The 20,722-nt window shown below is 52.8% G+C and overlaps 10 protein-coding genes across 10 annotated transcripts; 5 read left to right on the forward strand and 5 right to left on the reverse strand.

Annotated features, from left to right (window-relative positions):
- Positions 1–70: 70 nt before the first annotated feature.
- Positions 71–709, forward strand: PV05_08079 (uncharacterized protein; the record flags this gene model as incomplete). Its single annotated transcript, XM_013457574.1, has 1 exon — positions 71–709. Exon 1 carries the CDS (start codon positions 287–289, stop codon positions 707–709), a length of 423 nt encoding a protein of 140 aa, XP_013313028.1. The 5' UTR covers positions 71–286.
- A 443-nt stretch (positions 710–1,152) lies between these two features.
- PV05_08080 (uncharacterized protein) lies at positions 1,153–5,438 on the forward strand. Its single transcript, XM_013457575.1, has one exon. It carries the CDS (start codon positions 1,311–1,313, stop codon positions 5,145–5,147), a length of 3,837 nt encoding a protein of 1,278 aa, XP_013313029.1. The 5' UTR covers positions 1,153–1,310; the 3' UTR covers positions 5,148–5,438.
- Positions 5,439–6,551: 1,113 nt separating this feature from the next.
- On the forward strand, positions 6,552–7,714 carry PV05_08081 (uncharacterized protein). Its single transcript, XM_013457576.1, has one exon. It carries the CDS (start codon positions 6,635–6,637, stop codon positions 7,382–7,384), a length of 750 nt encoding a protein of 249 aa, XP_013313030.1. The 5' UTR covers positions 6,552–6,634; the 3' UTR covers positions 7,385–7,714.
- Positions 7,464–8,822, reverse strand: PV05_08082 (uncharacterized protein). Its single transcript, XM_013457577.1, has 2 exons — positions 8,081–8,822; positions 7,464–7,961 (listed from the first exon to the last, which is right to left on the reverse strand). Exons 1-2 carry the CDS (start codon positions 8,763–8,765, stop codon positions 7,729–7,731), a joined length of 918 nt encoding a protein of 305 aa, XP_013313031.1. The 5' UTR covers positions 8,766–8,822; the 3' UTR covers positions 7,464–7,728.
- A 166-nt stretch (positions 8,823–8,988) lies between these two features.
- Positions 8,989–13,170, reverse strand: PV05_08083 (uncharacterized protein). Its single transcript, XM_013457578.1, has one exon. It carries the CDS (start codon positions 12,910–12,912, stop codon positions 9,151–9,153), a length of 3,762 nt encoding a protein of 1,253 aa, XP_013313032.1. The 5' UTR covers positions 12,913–13,170; the 3' UTR covers positions 8,989–9,150.
- Positions 13,171–13,493: 323 nt separating this feature from the next.
- On the forward strand, positions 13,494–14,729 carry PV05_08084 (4-hydroxybenzoate polyprenyl transferase; the record flags this gene model as incomplete). Its single annotated transcript, XM_013457579.1, has 2 exons — positions 13,494–13,582; positions 13,643–14,729. 2 exons carry the CDS (start codon positions 13,494–13,496, stop codon positions 14,727–14,729), a joined length of 1,176 nt encoding a protein of 391 aa, XP_013313033.1.
- Positions 14,059–15,582, reverse strand: PV05_08085 (uncharacterized protein). The gene has a single exon (XM_013457580.1). The coding sequence runs from the start codon at positions 15,447–15,449 to the stop codon at positions 14,736–14,738; it is 714 nt and encodes a 237-aa protein (XP_013313034.1). The 5' UTR covers positions 15,450–15,582; the 3' UTR covers positions 14,059–14,735.
- Positions 15,583–15,637: 55 nt separating this feature from the next.
- On the forward strand, positions 15,638–16,859 carry PV05_08086 (Grx4 family monothiol glutaredoxin). The gene is made up of 3 exons (XM_013457581.1): positions 15,638–15,754; positions 15,807–16,092; positions 16,209–16,859. Exons 1-3 carry the CDS (start codon positions 15,728–15,730, stop codon positions 16,463–16,465), a joined length of 570 nt encoding a protein of 189 aa, XP_013313035.1. The 5' UTR covers positions 15,638–15,727; the 3' UTR covers positions 16,466–16,859.
- On the reverse strand, positions 16,821–18,538 carry PV05_08087 (uncharacterized protein). Its single transcript, XM_013457582.1, has one exon. It carries the CDS (start codon positions 18,411–18,413, stop codon positions 17,043–17,045), a length of 1,371 nt encoding a protein of 456 aa, XP_013313036.1. The 5' UTR covers positions 18,414–18,538; the 3' UTR covers positions 16,821–17,042.
- Positions 18,539–19,190: 652 nt separating this feature from the next.
- Positions 19,191–20,694, reverse strand: PV05_08088 (uncharacterized protein; the record flags this gene model as incomplete). The annotated part of the gene is made up of 3 exons (XM_013457583.1): positions 19,191–19,262; positions 19,315–19,874; positions 20,637–20,694. The coding sequence occupies 3 exons, from the start codon at positions 20,692–20,694 to the stop codon at positions 19,191–19,193; spliced, it is 690 nt and encodes a 229-aa protein (XP_013313037.1).
- Between the last annotated feature and the right edge of the window lie 28 nt (positions 20,695–20,722).

Raw genomic sequence — 20,722 nt, forward strand, 5'->3', positions numbered from 1 at the left:
CACAGGTAAGGTCTAAAGCTGCCAGATCGTATTCGGGTTCGGGCCGGCTTACCAACAACCAGATGACCAGAGCACCTCGTTTTCATCAACTTACCCAATCTCTCAGTTTATTTGCGGCGTCCTCTTCTGATACGACGCGTTTGCCGACTCAGTATACGTTCATTCCATCGGGCAACAACGACGTTGCGCTGGGTCCAAGAAGCACGAAGCCCTTCCAGTTGAAAACAAGAAAACGCCTGAATACCTGACACCAACTTTCAAAACAACGTAACAGCTGCATCTCACCATGGATCTATCACCTTCGACCTGGCGCGTCCTGGGACTATCGGTAGCGGCCACCTACATCGGGCTGGGCACAAATGCCATTGCTGCTCCTGTTCAAACCGCCAAGGTTTTCGGAGTCTACCCAGAAGGTACACCGTCAGCTTCCGACGACAAAGTTTACCTTACGGACAAGGACAAGCATGCCAAAGCGGCGACCATGTCAATGAAGCTCCTTGGCGTCCGAGATGTTAGCATTGGGCTCGCTATAGCGGTCTTTGGCTATCAGGACAATCAACGAGCGATGGGGACGGTCATACTGAGTGGACTGGTTCTGTGCGTTGTCGATGTTTATGAGATTTGGAAGGTGCGTGGTCCGGGTTGGGGGAGCGCATTTGCAATGGGAGCAGCCATTTGGATAGCAATTGGATACGGACTCGTCCAGTAAGACAGAGGTGATTGTAGGGAGTTGCGAAAGCAACGCCATATCTCCCACTCATTTCAATCCATTCTCCTCCGACCACTCGAGTTCGTCTTCAGGTCACGTGTATAAATGACGAGGCTGAACCGATGATCTGCCGACACAGTGAGGCTGCGCAAGGCTGAGACGAAAGCTTTGCTTTTAATATTAATATCTGGATGTTTCGATTGTCCATTGACTCCATTTTTGAAAAAGATGATGGTACAGAGTAGCCTCCTGCTGGAAACCCCACGATCATCGCTACCAGAAGCAATACCACCCGCATTGACCAGGATGTCAGATTTTGAGGATAGCGAAGCGAGCGAGGATGACGGAATTTTCACTTCTCCATCTTCATTGGCCAGCGACAAACCACCGTGGCACTGAGTGGCTACTCGTATTTCCAAGATCTCAACAGATACAAAAAGCTAAGCATTTTCACTTCTCTACGTCATCTATACCAGATCCTGTCTCCTCCCTCTATCAACCAGACAATTCTCATGAAGGCCGCAAAGAAATAGCACAAGAAAAAAGAAAGTCGTGACTGGAGGACCGAAAGGCCTTTTCCGGCTCATCGAACCAATCAAAGATGCCTGTTATAGACATCCGCAAGGACTTGTCGGCTCTCTTCACAAAACAAGCCCAGAGTACGCCCGACAATGTCGCGTTAGAGGACGAGAAGAACACATACACCTATACAGAATTGCACGATAAGGTCGCCGTTCTTGCTGATCGCTTTCGCAAGTATGGCGTCGGTCGCGACAAGCTCGTCGGAGTGCTCTTGCCTCGAAGTGCCGACTATGTAATTGCATGCCTTGCTGCTCTTCGTGCAGGAGGAGCATTTCTCGTCCTCGAGCTTGCCTATCCTCCCGACCTGCTGGCTGACGTTCTCGACGATGCAAAACCAGCAGTGGTGGTGACCTACCGGGCGGAGGTTGGTAAGATCAAAGGACGGACGAAAATCATTGCTTTGGACGACGAGCAAGAAACGGAAGTGAATGGTCAAACAGAAGAACCAAGTCCCTTACCAGCCGAGACTGACCTAGACCGGTTGTCCTTCGTGGCCTATTCATCAGGTACCACAGGCAAGCCCAAGGGGATCGCCAATCCTCACAAAGCCCCAGTGCTTTCCTACAACCTAAGATTCGGAATTAGCGACCAGCAACCGGGAGACCGAGTAGCCTGCAACGTCTTCTTCGTCTGGGAAATCATTCGTCCGCTGTTGCGAGGAGCAACCGTCGTTGCTGTTCCCGACGATGCTAGCTACGACCCCGCCGCGCTTGTCGACCTCTTGTCTGCGAAACACATCACAGAGACTTTGATGACACCAACACTTCTGGCAGCAGTCCTGTCCCGGCACCCAGAGATTGGAAAACGCCTCCCAAAGCTCCAGACCCTCTGGCTCAATGGTGAAGTCGTGACCACGGACCTTGCACGTCGAGCACTCAAAGCTCTTCCAAATACGCGACTCCTCAATTGCTACAGCGCCTGTGAAACACATGAGGTCGCTTGCGGTGACATTAAAGAAATGCTGGATGAGGAATCGACTTACTGTCCCGTGGGTCCTCCGCTGAACCCCAAGCACACCTATATTCTCGATGAGGGTGGGCAGAAGGTCGAACCTGGCACCAGTGGGGAACTGTTTGTCGGAGGTCCACTGTTGGCCCGAGGATATCTTAACCGACCTGAGACCACTGCTAAAGCTTTCACACCTGACCCTTTCGACTCAACTCCAGGAGCCCGCATGTACAGAACGGGCGATCTCGCTCGATTGCTGCCGAATGGTCTCCTGGAAATCACAGGCCGTGTAGGAGCTATGATCAAGCTGCGAGGCTATTCTGTCGTTCCTGGTAAAGTCGAGAATGCCATTGTTGCACATCTAGCAGTCAGGCACTGTGCCGTAGTGGCTCACGGAGAAGGCCTTGATCGGCAACTGGTCGCCTATGTCGTTCGCGACAAGGAGCAGTCAGAGGATCGTCCTGTGGTGGAGATCAACGAGTCAGGCCGTAGCCCGGGCGCACGGAAAATCCTCTCGCCATACCTAGCTCACTACATGGTACCAAGTTTATGGGTTGAGCTCAGCGAGCTACCCACCCATGAGGTTTCTGGTAAAGCCGACCTAAAACGACTGCCCCCGCCGCCGACCGAGAAAGCTGGACAGGTCAATGGCGGGAAGATTGAACAGCAGGATCCGATATCCATTGAGTCAATAGCTGAAGTCTGGGCAGCAACTCTGAAAACATCACCGAGCAATATCTCACCCGAGCATAATTTTTTCGATCTGGGCGGCCATTCTCTATCGCTGGCGGATCTTGCATCCAGACTGACGAGAAATTTTGGTTTCCGCATTCCTCTCCAGCGGCTTGTCGACCCTCCGACTCTCAATGGCCATCTCGAGACCGTACGTGCTGTGCGAGATGGACAGATGGCGGCTGTACAAGCTGATCTTCCTGCTGTCTTGCGCGCTGATTCCGTTCTCGACAAGGACATTGTGCCATCCAAAACCACCATCTGCGCCCTCAACAAAGCAGACACGGTGCTCTTGACTGGTGCCACCGGTTTCTTGGGGGCTTTCCTACTTAACGACCTTTTGGAAAGCACTTCGGCCCAGATCATCTGCCTTGTCCGTTTCAATGACCCTTCGGATGAAGATACGCCAGGAGGTATTGCCAGAATCCGTCGGAATATGCTCGATCTGGGACTGTGGAGTGACTCCATAATGGAGCGTGTTGAGATACTGCCTGGTAATCTCTCTCGGAAACGATTTGGCCTCTCACATCAGGCGTTTGACGAGCTAGCTTCCCGAGTCCAGGTCATCATCCACGCTGCCGCCACTGTCAACCTCGTCTACCCGTACGCGGCCTTGCGAAATGCCAACGTCGGAGGCACGAGGGAGATCCTACGCCTGGCATGCCGTGGTGGTGCCACCGTTCAATATATCTCAACCAACGGGGTCTTGCCTCCATCACAGACAGGCTGGCCGGAAGGGACCATGCTCTATGTGGACGAAGTTCCAGAAAAGCTGCACGACGGGTATGGCCAGACGAAATGGGTAGCTGAACAGCTCGTCCTCGAAGCCGGTCGCCGCGGCCTGCCAGTCAAGATCCATCGTGCGGGGACGATCAGCGGTCACAGCCTGACAGGTGCAGGGAATGCTTGGGACCTGGTGTCTGCGTTGATCGTGGAGTCATTACACCTAGGCTACGCGCCGGACGTTGAGGGCTGGCGTGCAGAAATGACTCCGGTGGACTTTGTCAGCAAAGCCATCATCCACCTTTCGAATCAGACCCACGCAAAACAGCTAGTGTTTCATCTCGGCGATCCAGATCCTGTCGACACTCGAATCGTATTCGACAATCTCCGGGAACTTGGTTATCCGACAGAACGACTGGGCTTTGATGACTGGGTGGCATTATGGAACGAGAAGAGGGGTTCTGCCAAAGGTGGGGATGGTGCTTTCACCGTTGATATCCTCCGCAGTGGTATGCCGAGCGTCGACTTCTTGCAAGGTATTGTGGTCCTCAACAATGCTGCCACTAGGCCATTCCGGTCGATCGTCGAGCGGCCGAAGGTCGACAGCGTCCTTCTCGAGACGTATACCCGCCACTGGTTCGCTCGAGGCTGGCTCCCTCGTCCTCCTTCAAGTCAACGTTCGCTCGGAGGATCAGCACGGCCCATTCGCAGAGGCCCACTGGCTGGCCGCGTAGCCGTCGTCACAGGTGCTTCGTCCGGCATTGGAGCTGCCGTCGCTGTTGCTTTGGCTCGAGAAGGATGCCATGTCGCTCTTGCGGCTCGACGGATCGACGCCCTCGAATCAATCAAGCGGAGAATGGTCGTTCGTGAAGGGAAAGTCATTGTCCGGCAGACGGACGTGACGGACCGAAAACAAGTCGAAGCGTTGATCAACGCCGCTCACGGCGAACTTGGCCCCGTCGACATCATAGTCTCATGTGCTGGCGTCATGTACTTCACGATGATGGCCAACGCACAGGTTGAAGAATGGGACCGCACAGTCGACGTCAACTGCAAAGGTCTCCTTCACTGCCTGTCATCCACTGTACCAGGCATGCTGTCTCGTGGAAGTGGACACATCGTTGCCATCTCGTCTGATGCCGGTCGGAAGGTCTTCCCTGGCCTGGGTGTATACTCTGCGAGCAAATTCTTTGTGGAGGCTACATTACAGAGTCTCCGACTCGAGACTGCTGGGAAGGGTCTGCGTGTCACCAGCGTACAGCCTGGAAATGTTGCCACGGATCTCCTGGGCATGTCCACGGACGCTGAGGCGATCAAGAAGTATGGCGAGCCATCTGGTGCCCAGATCCTGGATCCGGAGGACGTAGCCAATTCGATCGTCTATGCGCTGAAACAGCCAGCGCATGTCGCTGTGAATGAAGTGTTGATTGAGCCTAGAGATGAGCCAATATGATGGGGTTGTGTTTTTTCTTGGGACATTGCATTGCATAGAGACGGAATGAGGGAATGAGGGAATGTGGGAATGTGGGAATGGTGAAGGAAAGGTATAGCGACCATTTCAGACTGATAGATCACCAATTTTCAGAGGGTGTTATCCATAGTAACTTTGCACTTTGTTTAGCATCCCGAGACTGGATAAGTTGTCGCTGTTGTTAAGCCCCGTATGTAATCAATTTTGGTGGAGAGGCCAGCCTGATCAGACGTTCAGACCAGAGGAGAGTTTGCCCATGAAACCAGGTGTAGGTGTGAAACATCCGCTTCTGCTACCATTGCCTGTCTTTCTCTTCGTTTCTCAACATCACCTTACTCCCACTTCTCCCGGAACTCGCTCTCCAACGCCACTCATGCCACAGTGCTGGGCGTACAACCACCCAGCCGCTCCGTCACTTTCTCTCGCCCAGTCCTGTCAACTTCTTCACCGCCTTCTTTCAAGTAGGTTAACAGGTGCGGTCCAAACTCTTCCATCTTCACTCACTCACCACCACCACCGCCCAGAATCCTACCGGCGTATATATCAAACACCCCGAAATCTGCTTTCAACAACAGCCTTTCTGGCCCGGGAATCCTCTCACCACCATCCACCTAGTTGCGAGCTGCTGTCGGAGGTGCACCGGGCTTTGGAAGCAGTTTGCTAAACCATCAAAAAATCACCTAGGCCCCTTGGCCAGTCGTTCTGCCAGTTTGTGTGTTTCTCGGGTTCGACTCCAAGGGGTACCAGGCGTTTCTGCCTTCGGGGCCAGTTTTTTTGTTGCTTTTTTCGTCTGAGTAGGTCGAATTTCAGACAGGCGGCGGGTTGTGACCTGCAGTGTTTGTGGGTGAGGTGTGGCAGAATAGACCCGTACCGTAGGTAAGGTCACAGGTATATATCATGGCTTTTGACCTGCCAAGACGGAGGGAGGTTGTTCGCGGGGAAGGTGCCGTCACTTACCTTACTTGCATCACGCTTTCAACTGTGTGGAGAACTGCCTCATGCCTTACCAGGCCTTCATACACGCACATAGACACGGAAGGAGAGGAAAGAATAGGTTCGAAAGGTAACCTTGAAGACTACAGCCGCACGGCCGCTGGTGATGGAGTTCGCCCTCTATCCTCGTCCTTTGCGAATGTCACCACCTCAGCAAGGCAGCCTTGCTCCTCCAGTGGGGACGACACGCGTGGCATGGCAATGGTTGGCGCGTAGAGTGCAGTGAGAGAGCGCAGGTATACTCGAGTCCCATATATAGACGTGTCGAGGGAAGAATTCGGTCGTCTCATACAAAAATCAGAACGAGGCTGAACCGGGAAATCATCGGTTCTATTTTCCTTAGCTTTCGGCCGAATTCAGTCTCAATGATTTCTACATCTCATGACTTTCTAACACCTCCCACCTAGGTGCCTCCAGCAGCAAAAACACCTGGCCACCCTCCCTTCTCACACAACATCCCTCGCTGCCCGCCCACAATGCGGAGCAAAGCCTCCTCTATCCTCGCGGCCTCCAGCATACTCACTTCCTCCTCTTCGTCAAGCTCAACATCGTCCCTCCCGACCAGCATCCGCCATTCGACAATCCTGCGCTTCTTCACAACAACACCACAACCACCACTCGCACGTTCACGCTCACGCTCGTCCCCATCCTCGCCGACGGCCAGCCCACAACACAGACCCCTACACCAACACTTCCGACGACATGCCTCGACGTCCCCATCCGCCGATCGTATAATCCGCCCTCTCGTCCCTCCACCGCGCGAAGGCTCCGGCCCCCTCCTCAGCCGGCGCCCGGACCGCGCCCTGCCCGACATATCGCGCACATCCATCTGGCTCAAGACCCTCCCCGTCTTCGTTCTGCTGATAGGCCTCAGCTCGCTCGCGATCTTCAACTACCAAAAGTCATCGAGCTCGACCATCAACAGCATCCTGTACGCGCTGCGCACGAACCCGCACGCCCGCGACATCCTGGGGGACGAGATCTACTTCGCCAGCAAAGTGCCCTGGATCCGCGGCAAGCTGAGTCCGCTGCAAGGCACGATCGACATCACCTTCTGGGTCAAAGGCAACAAGGCCGCGGCCCAGACGAAATTCGTGAGCATCCGCAGGAAGGGCAGCGAGTTTTTCGAGACCTTGGAGTGGAGTCTGACCACGCCGGACGGCAAGACGATACAGTTGCTGAACATGGAGGGCACGAGGGATCCGATTGCCGGGCAGAAGATATAAATCATTGTCCGGCTTGGTTAACTCACGTTTATGGCGGGAAAAGGCAGGACGTGGGATCACTTAGAAGAGATATTTGTGACATGGTGTACAGTATCGAACAAGAAAAGTAAATGAATGTGCCATGAGCGAAGGAAGCGCCTCCATTCGCACCCTTGATTAATTCTGTACAATATCTTGCAATGTCGCAACACGTGCACCACACTTGACAGAAAAATTGTCCGTTGGTGGGCACAATCTTGAAGAGGAGAGAGGAGTGAAGAGTTGCCCTTCTTGCTCAGCCCATCGCTTCGTCCATAAGGTAGGGAGGGGTGCTGTGCTGTCTGTGCTGTGCTATGCTTGCTCAATCAATCATCAGGCTTGACCTTCGACCCCTTTGTATTGACTCCCGAGGCGCTCGACGAGCCTGAGCCTGAGCCACTCCCACCCGTAACGCTCTTCTTGGGCATTTTGCCAATATTCCACCCCCAGCCCCTCAGCGTCTTGACCACCTTTGGCGTGATGGCCGCCGTCAACGGAACCCGGATGAAAATGAATGATTTGTGAATCGCGTACGCGAGGGCGAGTTGTGTCCATAGGCCTGCGGCGGGTTGGTGCGTTAGCATCAATTCATCATCGCAACTCCCACGCTCGGGGGGAATCCACTGTCCTCCCAACGCAAAGCAAAGCATGGCACAAGAAAACGAAAGGAAAACGTACTCGCATTACTTCCCGCATTCGCCTGTTCAGCCTCCCTGTACCCATGATCCTCGACCTCGACCTTGGCCTCCTGACTCTTATACTCCGCTCGACTCTCCTCTTCCAGTATCCTCTTCTTCGCTCCATCTCCCAGGACCTGCGCCTCCACCAGGTCCCCAGCTCCTTCGATGACTTCCCTCTCCCTTTCCGGGAAAGGCCAACTCACCAGACCCTTGATCCACGTCAGTGCCACATGCTCCCAATGCCCGATGCGATCTGTGCCCAGCATGCGCACCGCGAGGAAACAAAACGGGAAATCCAGTGCGGTTAGGAGCAAGTAGACACCGAGCGCCGACCAGCCGTATTCGCGGGACAGCTTTTTCATGCGTTGGGAGATGGACAGTTTCTCGCCCTCGCTGGCCGGTGTCGTGCTGCTTGAGTTGCATCGTCTTCCTTCTTTCGCATGTGGTATTCTTCTTGCCTGCGTCCTTGGCCGCGGCGCGAAAGGACTCGATCTCGTACTATTAGAAAATCGCTGTATATGTAACCCTCTCGTCACAGTGTTCTGTAACCGCAATGGACGCGTTCGAAAGGGCGATTGCGAAATAGATTGACGTTCGAGGTTGGTAAACACCTGTCGCAGGGCCGGACGCGCATCGAGAAATTGTCGTAGAGCATTTCTTTGGACGAAGCGCATGCTCTTCATGCTTGTTGACTGGAAGCGGAGGCAAAGGAGGAAGTCACGGCAGAGCGTAGTGTAGATGCGTTGATGTTGATGGGCAGGCCTCCAAAGCATAGCAATTATTTTGCCTGCGCTATGTCATAGCTTTTTCCGGCTTCCGGGACCGGAACAAGGATATCCGAACATACTCGTTGAGGGACTTATGGTAAGCGCAGCCTTGTTCCACGACCAGCTTGCTTAGGTGCCTGGGTAAGAGCAGTGTAATTATGACTTGTCTCTACATGTCCGAGCAAACACGATCAATAAGCACTGCGTAACGATTGCGCTATGCTAAACATACATGGCTCAGTGTTCATGATTCTGACCACGAGCCTGGTAACTCAACATCCACCCAGTCCGGGTTCAACATTCAGACAGAATTCTTCGGAGGCCTTCCACGCCGTTTGGGAGTATCAGCTTTCGGTACGGGTCCAGGAGTCCCTGTATTGGCGTTAACACTCGCCCATCCAGGTGCTGGTTTTCTAATCGCTGGCTCGTCGTCAGAGTCACTATCGACCCAAGCTGCTGCCGAGACCTTAGCAGCAACAGGCTCCGCAGGTCGTGGAATTGGAACCGCCTTTTTCTGGCCGTTTTGCACCACTGGCTCTACCATAGGCTTTGCAGATTGAAGTGACTGCTTGGGCGCAGGAGCGGCTTCATCCAGAAAAGAACCCTGCGACCAAGAATCGTCAAAATCATCGAGGTCGTTCTCCATCCACTCGATAGCAGCCATCTTGGCCCGTCTATTCGCTTGGGCTTCCTCAAGCGTCTTTGACGTTTTCGAAGTCGTGAGTACTGGTCTCTTCCCGGCTGGCTTCGTTGGCGGAGGCTCAACAGAAGATGTAACGGAGTGGGTTCGACTGACGGGATTGTCACTAACGGCAGTGGCCTTATGCGAGACAATTGGCTGCGCCCGTGTCGCTTCTGTCTGCAGTGTCGGATCCGGTGCGATTCCTACCGGCAGACTCGATGCTGAACCGTCGCTACCACCCTCACCTTGCTCGCTCTGCTCTGAACCAGTGTCTGAGTCAAAGTCTTCATCGAGTCGGACAACGTGGGTTGCTGAGGTGCTGCGACGTTCTGAAGGCTTAGGAAGAACATCATTGAATTCCTCTTCGTCTGGCTCCTCGTAACGAGGATTCTGCATACGAGTCGTTCTTCTTGTGATCTCTGCATCAGGTGGAGGTCGCGGTGTCCCATTGGCCGTAAGCTTCCTCCGATCTCGATATCGTCCAGGTGTGAACTCATCATCACGGTCAACCACAACATGTTCGACATTCCGGATTCTCTTGGGCACTTGCTGCGGATTTCCCTCGGCGGCATTGAGCGCTTGTAGATCAGAGCTGATCACCGGGGCTGGCGCCTCGCGAACCCCATTCAGCGCTTGTCGAGCCATGTTTGCCATCTGATCCACTTCGGTGAGCCTCTCCTTAGCGACAGGTAGCTTGACAATCAGAGATTTCCGTTGCTTCTTGCTCTTCCCCGGATCGGCTCTCTTGGAATTATACGGCCGGTCGCCGTCGTCCAGTTTCCGCTTTCGTTTCCTCTCGACCATTTCGATTTCTGCTACTTCTTCTACTACAGGCGGTGCATGATCGGGCGGCGCTGCTTTAGGCTCTTCTTCGCTCGGGACAGCCAGGTGTCGACCAATCTCAGGATCAGGATAGTCGTATGTGATAGCCTCGGTCGGATCATAGGCATGCTCGACATCACGAATGACGCCACCTTCTGGTACCCATGGAGTGTTGTCTGGTGATGACTCATCAATTCGTCTTGCTCCTTCAGGATGTTCGTCAAATACCTCTTCATCTTCTGGTTGATGGTCGAAAAGGACCGCACCCCCCGAACCCAAGGCTGGATCGATGGGAATGCCCTCTTGTTCCGCCAGCCGAAGGATACCGTCCACAACTCCATCGTTGTCATCGGCGTAGTCTTCACCCGGTAGAATGTCAACTTCATTGGCTAGAGCAGCGTCGGCTTCCTTTCGACGTTGCTTCAACCGGCGGGTGTTATCTCCATTGTCGTCACCAGCTTTTTGTATCCAACCAATATTGGAATAGCCAAAGTCCACGAGGCTCTCAACCGATCTCGGATCAGCCACGATTTTTGTGTCATGACTGAGCACAGTACCAGAGGGAATGTATGGTCGGTACTCAGGCTTCTTTCGGCAAGTTCGACAACCACAAATGTTGCGACAGCTTGGACATTGCCAGTCTGGATCCGACAAGATGTCCTGCGGCTGCATGTCGTATGCTCGGAACAAGACACCATAGCAGTAACTGTAGTCGCACGTTGAACACGATGCTTGTTTCCACTTTGGTTCCCAGTGCATGTCGACATGACATCGAGCATGATTATTGAGGAACTGTTTCGGCCGCACAATCTTCTTTTTCTTTTTCACAATCCCGTTCTCGTCAACTTCTTCCTCCTCGACACGCTCATCACCGGTAACTGGGGGTGGGGGACGTCGAATATCTCGAAACGGCCTTCTTGCTAGCTCCAGTTGACAGATTTGTGCCAATGTTCGCTTCTTTCCAAGTCGATCTAGTTCGGTCTTGAGTAAAACTGGAGATCGCTCAGTAACCTTGCCTTCGTACTGCAGGATTTGATGCCGCCAGTATTCGTGCTTTTGGACCAGATCACCCCATGACCATTGTTCAACCCATTTTAACTTAGAGATACATGCGCAGCTTCGGCCCATAGCATAGCATTCCATGCAAATGTCGTATGTATCCTCGTCGCCATTCGGTAACTCGCCCACACAGCTTGGACAGGTCAGGAATCTATTGAAGATATTGCACCGACAGTAAGAACAGGTAATGTTGCTGTCATATGCCAGGCTCTCAATTTTCTTTTCTGGCTTGTCAGGCAGAAAGCTTTCTGAGACCAATATTTCGGTATAAAGATGGTGTAGTCTGCGGAAGTCCTTTTCAAGTTGTCGAACTTTGGTGTCGTTGACTGATTTGTGCTTGGACCCTACAGCCTTCTGCTTGAACTTTTCCGCCAGCTTGAGCAATTTCGAGTATTTTTGCATGGTGTAGTAGACTATTGCCTTGTTTTTGTACTGTTCATCGCGACAAACCATTCTTGCTCGGGGAAGGGCTTCATGCATGGCCATCTCAAGAGTCTCGACCGTCGTCCTGTTCCAGGCAACCTTCATTGTTCGTGTGCCTCGGTTCCAGACTTGATGTGGTGCCAAAGGTGGGATCAAAATGAAATCACCAGGCTTCTGTTCGACCACGTGAGTCTTGAACGGCGCGTTCTTCCATGCGTTAATCTGAGCGAAGTGATTCTCGATCTCGATGTCGTGTCCCAGCCTAGACAGCCAATATTCGGAGACAACCGCCCTCTCTTTGCTCTCGGTCATGAACCAAATGGAAGTCCCGGGTTTCGTTGGTTTACCGTCCTCGACCAAGCCAGTCGAAGCTTCTACCATGATATTTTGACCAAGACTGGCACACATCTCTCTGTGGGCAGGCGTGTACGTCCCTTCGTGACCAATGTAACACATCATGTTTTCGGCGCGCATGTCTTTTGGCAGACTGCTCATGAGATCCCCAGCTTTGGCAATTCCTCTGCCTTTCCGCATACCAGGCCTGGTGGGATCATTTTCATCCAGAGCACCAAAGCCTCCAACGTCACCTGTACTCTCGTTCAGGTAGAATAGGCCGGGAGGTATGACATGGGCCAACTTGTCATGCCATAGCTGCGGACAATCAATGTCTTTGAGATACATTCGCTGTCGCTCTGGATCCTTGTAGTTCCGAGGAGTCCATTGATTCGTGAGCAGTGCCATATTGTTGAGATAGTGACCGACGGTGAGGGGTACGTTGGCCTTCTTCGTCAGATCTCTGGCATGTTCGACTTTAGATCCGCAATTATCGCGTAGCCACTGTAACGCAAACGTCCATCTATCCAGTCGTCCTTCGTAGCCCTCGATGACAAGAGGCTTCCCGCCGAGTATGACATGTATCAAGACCAGCTTTTCAAAGTTTTCCAGACCCTGATGATCTATCATGTCACAGTGAATCCGCACAACCCATTCGAAGTTCGGTGTGGATTCAACGAGCGTATTCAGGTCGAAGTCTGGCGCGATCGGCTCGAAAGCGGCGCAAGGCCTCGAAGACGGCATCTTGAGGTGTAATGGATGAGTGATCTATCTACTTCAGAGGTATAATCTTGACTCCTCTGGAGGATCGGTTCTTGCGACGGACATAATCGTCGCAAGGGCACAAGCCGGTCTGGGGGCGGGGAAACAGTGAAATCCGGAGAATAGAGAGCAGGCCGATGAAGAGGGTGGCTTCACTCGTGCATCGTTTCAGTGAAGAAGGCGGCCACGCACGAGTGAAGATGGAAAGATGGTGAAGCGGGCGAGTTTGCGCAAGGCTGGCAAACAGCAAATAAAGTGCAATTCACAAGTCACTCACTTCGCGCCGGACGCGACTTCTGCGGCGAAATCCACACCTTTCCTAATCGGGCACATTGCGACCCATCCCGAACAAAATGTTGCTTGAAGTTCAGTAAGCATACAGGATATCATATAAACATCACAAATAGCTCAAAGACACCGATATTCTACATGAGCTGGCTCCTGCTCACTTGAACGTCCCAACTATGATCATCTAGCCGCCAAATCCGTCCAAGGTAGCAGTGAGAAGCTTTTGATCACACTCAGCCTTGCCGGCTCGGTCTCGATAGTCCTCCCCGACAGCCATGGCTCGGGGTTTAGTTACCTTGCAATTAAGAGTGACCGCCGGGTGCATCCACAGGACTCCAATACCGTGTCCTAATTTCAGCGCAGCGTGGCAAAGACTGGTCCCTTCAAGAAGCTGGACACGAGATGTGCCATGCCCGAGCTCTAGAACCGTATCACGGTCTCTACCATTTTTGAGCCAAAGACGACGTCATTCCACGTCTGCTACCCACTTACCGACATCGAAGATAGGTACAGAAGACCTCCCTACGACATATAAACCCCCAACCACCGGCATCATCTCGAAACTGCCCTCATCATGGATCCCCTATGCCGAGCTTATCCGCCTCGACAAGCCAGCTGGCACATACTACCTTTTCTTCCCATGTATGTTCTCAACATTACTTGCCGCTCCCATGGCCACACCAATGGCGACGCCCTTCGAAGTCGTCTCGACAACAGCGCTATTCTTCTCCGGGGCCCTCATTATGCGAGGCGCTGGCTGTACGATCAATGATCTGTGGGACCGCAATCTAGATCCCTATGTCGAGCGAACACGACTACGACCTATTGCAAGGAAAGCGGTCTCAGCTCAAAATGCGATTGTATATCTAGGCGCCCAACTTTTCACCGGCCTAGCCATCCTGCTTCAATTCCCTCTACCTTGCCTGTTCTATGGCGTACCAAGTCTTCTTTTGGTCACCATATACCCACTGGCAAAAAGAGTCACCCACTATCCACAATTCGTTCTGGGCCTAACATTTTCTTGGGGCGCGATCATGGGCTTCCCTGCCCTGGGTATCGACCTCCTATCCAACCCTCCGGCCTTAGCGGCTGCTGCCGCCTTATATTCCAGCTGTGTCTCCTGGACGCTGGTATACGATATGATATACGCTTATATGGACATCAAGGATGACGCCAAAGCAGGAATCAAGTCAATAGCACAGGCCCACGAGCATAATGCTAAAGCAGCACTGTCTTGCTTCTCCGCTGTCCAAATTGGCCTGCTCGCAACAGCTGGCTACTTTGCCGGTGCCGGTCCTCTCTTCTTCGTCGGAAGCTGTGGCGGCGCTGCATTGGCACTGGCCACCATGGTTCGGCGAGTGGACCTCAAGGATGTCAAGGACTGTTGGTGGTGGTTCAAAAACGGAGCCTGGTTGACCGGCGGCGTCATCTCTTTCGGCTTGTTAGGCGACTACCTTCATCGCCGGACGAAAGAAGAGTCCAAAACCGCCATGCAGACTGTCCTGGCATGATGATTCTCACCGTTCGTTTACACCATCTTCCTGTACTACAAGCTCCAGATGAGCCTCAAGGCGTCCCACGATCTGCTTCCAATCCATCATTGCTCCATCTCCTACATCTCCGCAAGCCAGTTCCTTCTCCATAGGTCTGAGCACTGTAACCCAGCCATCTTCACCACTTCCCCAGTCCTGCTCCAGGACTTTGATCTGTTTTCTCGTGATAGGATGCCTCCACATAGCCGTATTCATAGCCGGAGCCACAAATATTCTCTTCTTTCGCCCATCGATTAGACCGGTCGTATCCCATGCACGAATCACACTGAGCAGCAACCCGTCGCTAATACCAGTCACCACCTTAGCCATGGTATTGGCCGACAGAGGCGCAACGAGCATGACATGCGCCCAGCGTCTCAACTCGATATGCAAGATCTTATCACCCCGAACCCACGGCTTCGACCACTCATCTTCATCAAGGTAGATACCATCAACATTTGGCAGATTGTGTAGGGACTTGAGCAAAGGCTGTTCCGCGGATTGGCCTTTGAGGAACTCCTCTGCAGAGTGAGTCAGGACGATGCGGATCGATACGTTGGCATGCCGCGTAAGAGCCTGTGCAATATTAGGTATCTTGATAGTTGCTACCGAGCCAGAGGCAGCAAGGAGGATATGATGCTTCCCGTCGTTCTCGTGGTCTGCGGCGGAGAAACGGCCGACGTTCGTTGCCGATGCCATGCTGTAGATCAGACGAGTATTCAAACCTCGAGATATGCCTAGATCACAAGGACGGCTCTTCGAATAAAGGCACTCATCAATATCGCAGACGACGGCAACTAGATTTATAATTGATGGCGCACCTCAATTGCTTCTGGTCCTCCAACGGGACAACGATTGATCGCCATTTGTCAACATTTGACATCATCCGAACATTTTCCTCCGCAGACATCATCATCTGCTCCTCGAGTTTACAACCACTTCTCTCACCACATTAACACCTCTCATATACCTCAACCATGCTTCAACGAACGCTACGCACACCGGTATGTTACGTCTCCTTCCTCTCCTGCCTGTATTCAGCTAAGTAACATACAGGCTCTGCGCAGTGCCTTGTCGGCGCTCTCTCCCCGCGCCACCTCTACCACCCTTCTCCCTAGAATCACCTCCTCCCTCGCCCAGACGCGGTTACTGTCGCAGGAAGTACGTACCGCTATCGAAAAAGCAGTTGCTTCGGCGCCTGTCGTCCTGTTCATGAAGGGAACCCCCGAAACACCTCAGTGCGGATTCTCTAGAACTTCAATTCAGATACTAGGTCTCCAGGGCGTGGATCCGAGAAAATTTACTGCATTCAACGTGCTTGAAGATGAAGAGCTACGGAGTGGTACGTCTCTAACACATGCTTCCTCGCATGGTTTCCTCCCTATCTCAATCACTTTTACGAAATCTAGCACAGCAAGCTGTTGGCTATAGCATACTGATGTGGCGGACTATGTACAGGAATTAAAGAGTACTCCGACTGGCCAACAATCCCGCAACTATACATCGACAAAGAGTTTGTCGGTGGCTGCGACATCCTGATCAACATGCACAAGGACGGTAGTCTTGCTCAGCTACTAGCGGAGAAGAAAGTCATCATCGAGGACGACACCAATCCAGATTCCGATGCCGAGGGCCAGCAAGCCCAAGAGACTAGAGCGACGACGGAGCAGAGTACAGGTGCTAGGTCGAAGGATGCGAAGGGCGAGAGCTCGTGATGCCTATAACACTACAATACATCTGCAGCGGGCTCCCATAAGCCGTGTACTACCTGGAGAAAATAATGCATGCCAAAAAGCTCGATCACCTTCCAGCTAAGCTGACCCGTTTTCTTTTAAAACAATGCCCGGACACTTAGTCGATCTCATGACCCGGGGTGTCCCCATTGCATTGATGAAAGCAAGCATTTCCATTGTCGCGCTCAGGCATTCTACAGATGGAGTAACAAGGCGAAAACGCAGCCCATCAGGTTCAAGAACGCAACCAGACTCGAAGGCACGGATGGCGGAAGCTATGAGGGCGTGTGCAAGTCAAACCCCATTCTGACTGGAAAGCTCATGGTATTTACTTTCATTTCAATTTCGCTCAAACGTTACAATCAGCATTGTTATTTTCAACCTCTGGAACCAATCTGTCTATCAATAGCAGTGTATTTCGAACTCCAAACCCCCCCGGCCATCTCAAAATAGCTTGCAACGCCAGACACCAAAGATGTAACTTCGTCACTCCGAACACGAATACCGACAACGTTCGACACCCAAGGAGGTGTACCATCCCACACCTTGCCACCATCTTTCACCATGCCTCCTCCTCCACAACAACCCCCCACTCATGCTGCACTCGTCCATACATAATACCCTTCAACTGGTCCTTAATCCCCATGGCGAACTCCGAACCCTTTCCTTCACCCCCCTCCGTGCCCAGTGGGAAGGCGACATCCAACCCCCGAAAATGCACATCACTGACAGGCGCATTGAAGAACGCCGTCCCTGAGCCAAAGCCCTCGAGCAGTCTCCCTTCCTCTGCCGCCCGAACCACCTCATCCATAGCGAACTTCCTCTCCACCACCTCCACCGCCTCGTCCCCCTTCCTACTCCTAACCAAGTCGAGCACACTCGCCCTCGTCACACCTTCGAGAATAACCCCGTCTCCCAACGGCGCCGTGACCAACTCCCTCTGCCCCGCCTCATTAATCCAGAGCACGAAGAAATTACTTCCCCCAGCCTCCGTGACGTACCCCTCGTCGCCGAACAGCCAGAGAATCTGATCGTACCCTCGCGCTCTGGCCTCGCCCTGCGCAACAAGAGACGGTCCATAATTCGCGCCAACTTTCGCGTTTCCAAAACCTCCCGGCCACGCCCGAATCATGTCGTGTTGAGAGGCGAGTAGGCGCATTCCCTTTGCACTTGCACTTGGACTTGCGCCTTTCCCATTGGACAGGGCTCCATTTCCATTTGCATGTCCGTTGCTCGTCGCCTGTGCCAACGACTGTTGCGGTCTCGGCTCGTCCAACGCAGGAAACACCACCATGATGATATACATCAACGCCTCTTTGGGCCGCTGCACGCCCAGGGCTGGTGCCGTCGCAATCATCGTCGGGCGAATATACACAAACCTAGTCCCATCCCCTGCACCAGCTGGTATCCACCTCCGTGCCTCGACCCCAACGAACCGTTTGAGCAGCTTAAGAAACTCCTCTGGCGCAAAGCCCGGCAAGGAGATCCGTGTGGCGGACTTGAGAAATCGCTCCGCATTACGCTGGGGTCGGAAGAGTCGTACTCTTCCATCAACGCCGCGGTACGCTTTCATGCCCTCGAAACACTCGGTCGCATAGTGCAGTACGGACGCGGTAGGCATGAGACTCAGTGGCCCATAAGGGACGATCTGCGGCGCTTCCCAGCCTGCTGATTCGGTCCAGCGCGCTGTGAGCATGTGGTCCGTCGTGTATGTCTGGGAGTATGCTTCAGGGGAATCGAGAGCCGGGACGGGCTTCGGTTTTACGGTGGGCGTGAATGTGCATTTTGAAGCAACCAGTTCGGCGACGGAGGGAGCGGTGTTGGAGACTGTCTGGGACAGGATCGCTTCCGTGCCGGCTTTGGTGAGTTTTGAGGTGTTATCTTGTGTGGGTGATGGGGGAGACACGGGTGTCAGGGCTGCTGGCGCCATGATGAATACAGAGATCTACGTGGTAAGGGGCAAAGGTAGACACCGACTGCAGCAGTTTGTCGAGAGATGGGAGGAGCTTTGAAAATAGGAACGGGCAGTCAAATCATAGCTGGGCCTACCGTGAGTCATATTATATCCACTTCCAAACAAGTGTCAAATTGACCCGGGAAGCACTTTTTCAACAAACAAAAAAAACAGTACTTAGCGGACTTCTCCAGTTTGATGGTGGCACAAGGCTTGTATGCAAGGGACGGATCACGGCAGGAGAAAATCTGTTTGGCTTTCAAGGCAACCTGCAGTTCCGGGTTCCTATCGCGTTCGCAATGCGCGCCTTTCCCATTACATGATCGATAAACATGCACATAAGCGGCTGGATGATGATCCGGGTCCTGAAGCACAAATTCCTTGGTCACAGTACTAGCACAGTAGAAAACTTCGCGCATTATTGCCACAGATAACACTGTTGCATATTTGAACATCGGATTGGTGGAGGTGGTGGACAAAGCCCAAGAACTCCGCTTGAAAATTCAAGCTGGCTCGGAAGGCGGAAGGCGGAAGCGGCTACTCACGGGTACTTGACGACGGGGGTTTGCACTCTTTCCCGCTGTCAAGGTCTGGTCGTGGCCGAGGAGGGCGCAGAGATATCTGTAGGTACGTCAGTTGCTTGACCGAATGACCACACCCAGAAAACAGACCAGCAAAGTAAAGTGGCCGTGGGCCCGGTTCGACAAATGCTTCGCGTTGCGGCTTTCCACTCCGCCCTTGCAAAGCCTCCTTTCAGAGCGCAGCAAGTAGCTCGATATGTCGGTGTAGACCTTTGAACAACTTGTTCTTTTGTACGTTGTATTGCTGGTTATGGATGTCAGCGCCAACCGCCACGCGGAACATCAAGTGAACATACCTGCTGCAACTCCGACACGGTCGATTTGGTCTTGCTTGCAATCTGACCTACGTTCTCTTCGAAAGCTTCCAGGTCTTGCGCCAGGCTGTCGTGAGGGTCACCATTCGCGTCGAAGATCTTTTGAGCAGCCTCCAAAGCGTTCTCCAGCTTTTCTCTCTGACCGGGCTTCATGTCTTCGTCTCGAACTTGAGCAAACGCCAGGGTATCTTGACCCAGCACCTCCGCAGCCAGGCCTATGAGTCGAAATTGTATGTCCTCCCAGTCCTCCCACAATTTGCAAAGGATCTTCTCCTTCTCTTCTCTGAGCTTCCGAAAGGCAGTGATTCGATCCTGTAGCAGGACTTCTTGTGCTTGCTGCTTGGGTCCTGGTTTGGGCTGGATGCTTAGGGTCTCCGTGTCGAAGGGCTTTTGTAGTGGCTCTTCGATGTTGGCCAAGTCGTCAAAATGGTGGTCAAGATCGACTGTCAGTTCCTCCAGGCCAGTGACCAGGGCTTTTTCGACATTTTCAAGATCTTTGACCACAGAAGTGTGAATGCTTTCTCGGTATTGGTCAAGACTTGCTAGAGGGTGTCAGTTTAAGAAGTGCATTGAGGTGTTTGTCCTGCCTGCAAGGTCATCCGCAAGAATCGAGCTTTGACTTTGATCCTTGTTACTGTCTCTCACTTTTGAGATACGATGCGAACTGCGTTTTAAAGATTCACGACCATTGCGAGATTTCTCATTGCTTGAAGAGGCAGCGGGCTTGTGGTTAGCTGGCGTTCGAGTCTCATCATGAGAACGCACAAAATGAGACTTCAGTCGTGCAGATCGATATTTCACGTTAGCAGTCTTCATTTGGCCTCACACCATGCGAGAATTTGTTTAATCAGTAATGAGCCTGAAGAGTGGGAAAGTGGGTGAGTTGCAGGACACTGGTGAGAAAAGTGAAGCAACGGAAAGAACTCAGCTTATAGCATTTGAACATTTGTTTGCTTCAACATCGTACAGAAATTTACTTTGGCCATATCATCATGAAGTTTTGTTCCTCTTCTCGAACTTGAGGTACAGTGGTGGTTCCAGCTTGCTTTCGCCGTGACCCGACATTTCATCACATCATAGATCTCGACAAATCCCTGAGACCGCGGTCACTGAGCCAGCACTGTAAATCAGTTAGTCTTCTACGATTCCGCGCCGACTTTTGCATTTCATCGAGCCATACTCCGTAGACACAGCAAAGGCAAAGCGGCACACCCTTGCTCCTCGTCACAGTACTTGCACCGCCACAGCCCGGAGTTTTCCAGGCTGGCATCTCCCTGCATCACGATTCAAGATCGACCCCTCACGATGTGGCACCCAATCGATATACGCTCTTGTGGACTCTCCTTTCCATGCGCCCACCATGATCGTGCGAGTCATGGGACGTGATCGA

This window comes from Exophiala xenobiotica (assembly GCF_000835505.1).
Source record: "Exophiala xenobiotica strain CBS 118157 unplaced genomic scaffold supercont1.5, whole genome shotgun sequence".
In the NCBI taxonomy this organism is placed as follows: Eukaryota; Fungi; Ascomycota; class Eurotiomycetes; order Chaetothyriales; family Herpotrichiellaceae; genus Exophiala; species Exophiala xenobiotica.

Coding starts and splice junctions, on each gene's coding strand:
- PV05_08086 (XM_013457581.1), top strand. CDS start 15,728: ATGCTTCAACGAACGCTACGCACACCG. Junction 15,755..15,806: donor AACGAACGCTACGCACACCG/GTATGTTACGTC, acceptor AGTAACATACAG/GCTCTGCGCAGTGCCTTGTC. Junction 16,093..16,208: donor AGATGAAGAGCTACGGAGTG/GTACGTCTCTAA, acceptor GACTATGTACAG/GAATTAAAGAGTACTCCGAC.
- PV05_08083 (XM_013457578.1), bottom strand. CDS start 12,912: ATGCCGTCTTCGAGGCCTTGCGCCGCTTTCGAGCCGATCGCGCCAGAC.
- PV05_08085 (XM_013457580.1), bottom strand. CDS start 15,449: ATGGCATCGGCAACGAACGTCGGCCGTTTCTCCGCCGCAGACCACGAG.
- PV05_08082 (XM_013457577.1), bottom strand. CDS start 8,765: ATGAAGAGCATGCGCTTCGTCCAAAGAAATGCTCTACGACAATTTCTC. Junction 7,962..8,080: donor GAATGCGGGAAGTAATGCGA/GTACGTTTTCCT, acceptor AACCCGCCGCAG/GCCTATGGACACAACTCGCC.
- PV05_08087 (XM_013457582.1), bottom strand. CDS start 18,413: ATGGCGCCAGCAGCCCTGACACCCGTGTCTCCCCCATCACCCACACAA.
- PV05_08081 (XM_013457576.1), top strand. CDS start 6,635: ATGCGGAGCAAAGCCTCCTCTATCCTCGCGGCCTCCAGCATACTCACT.
- PV05_08080 (XM_013457575.1), top strand. CDS start 1,311: ATGCCTGTTATAGACATCCGCAAGGACTTGTCGGCTCTCTTCACAAAA.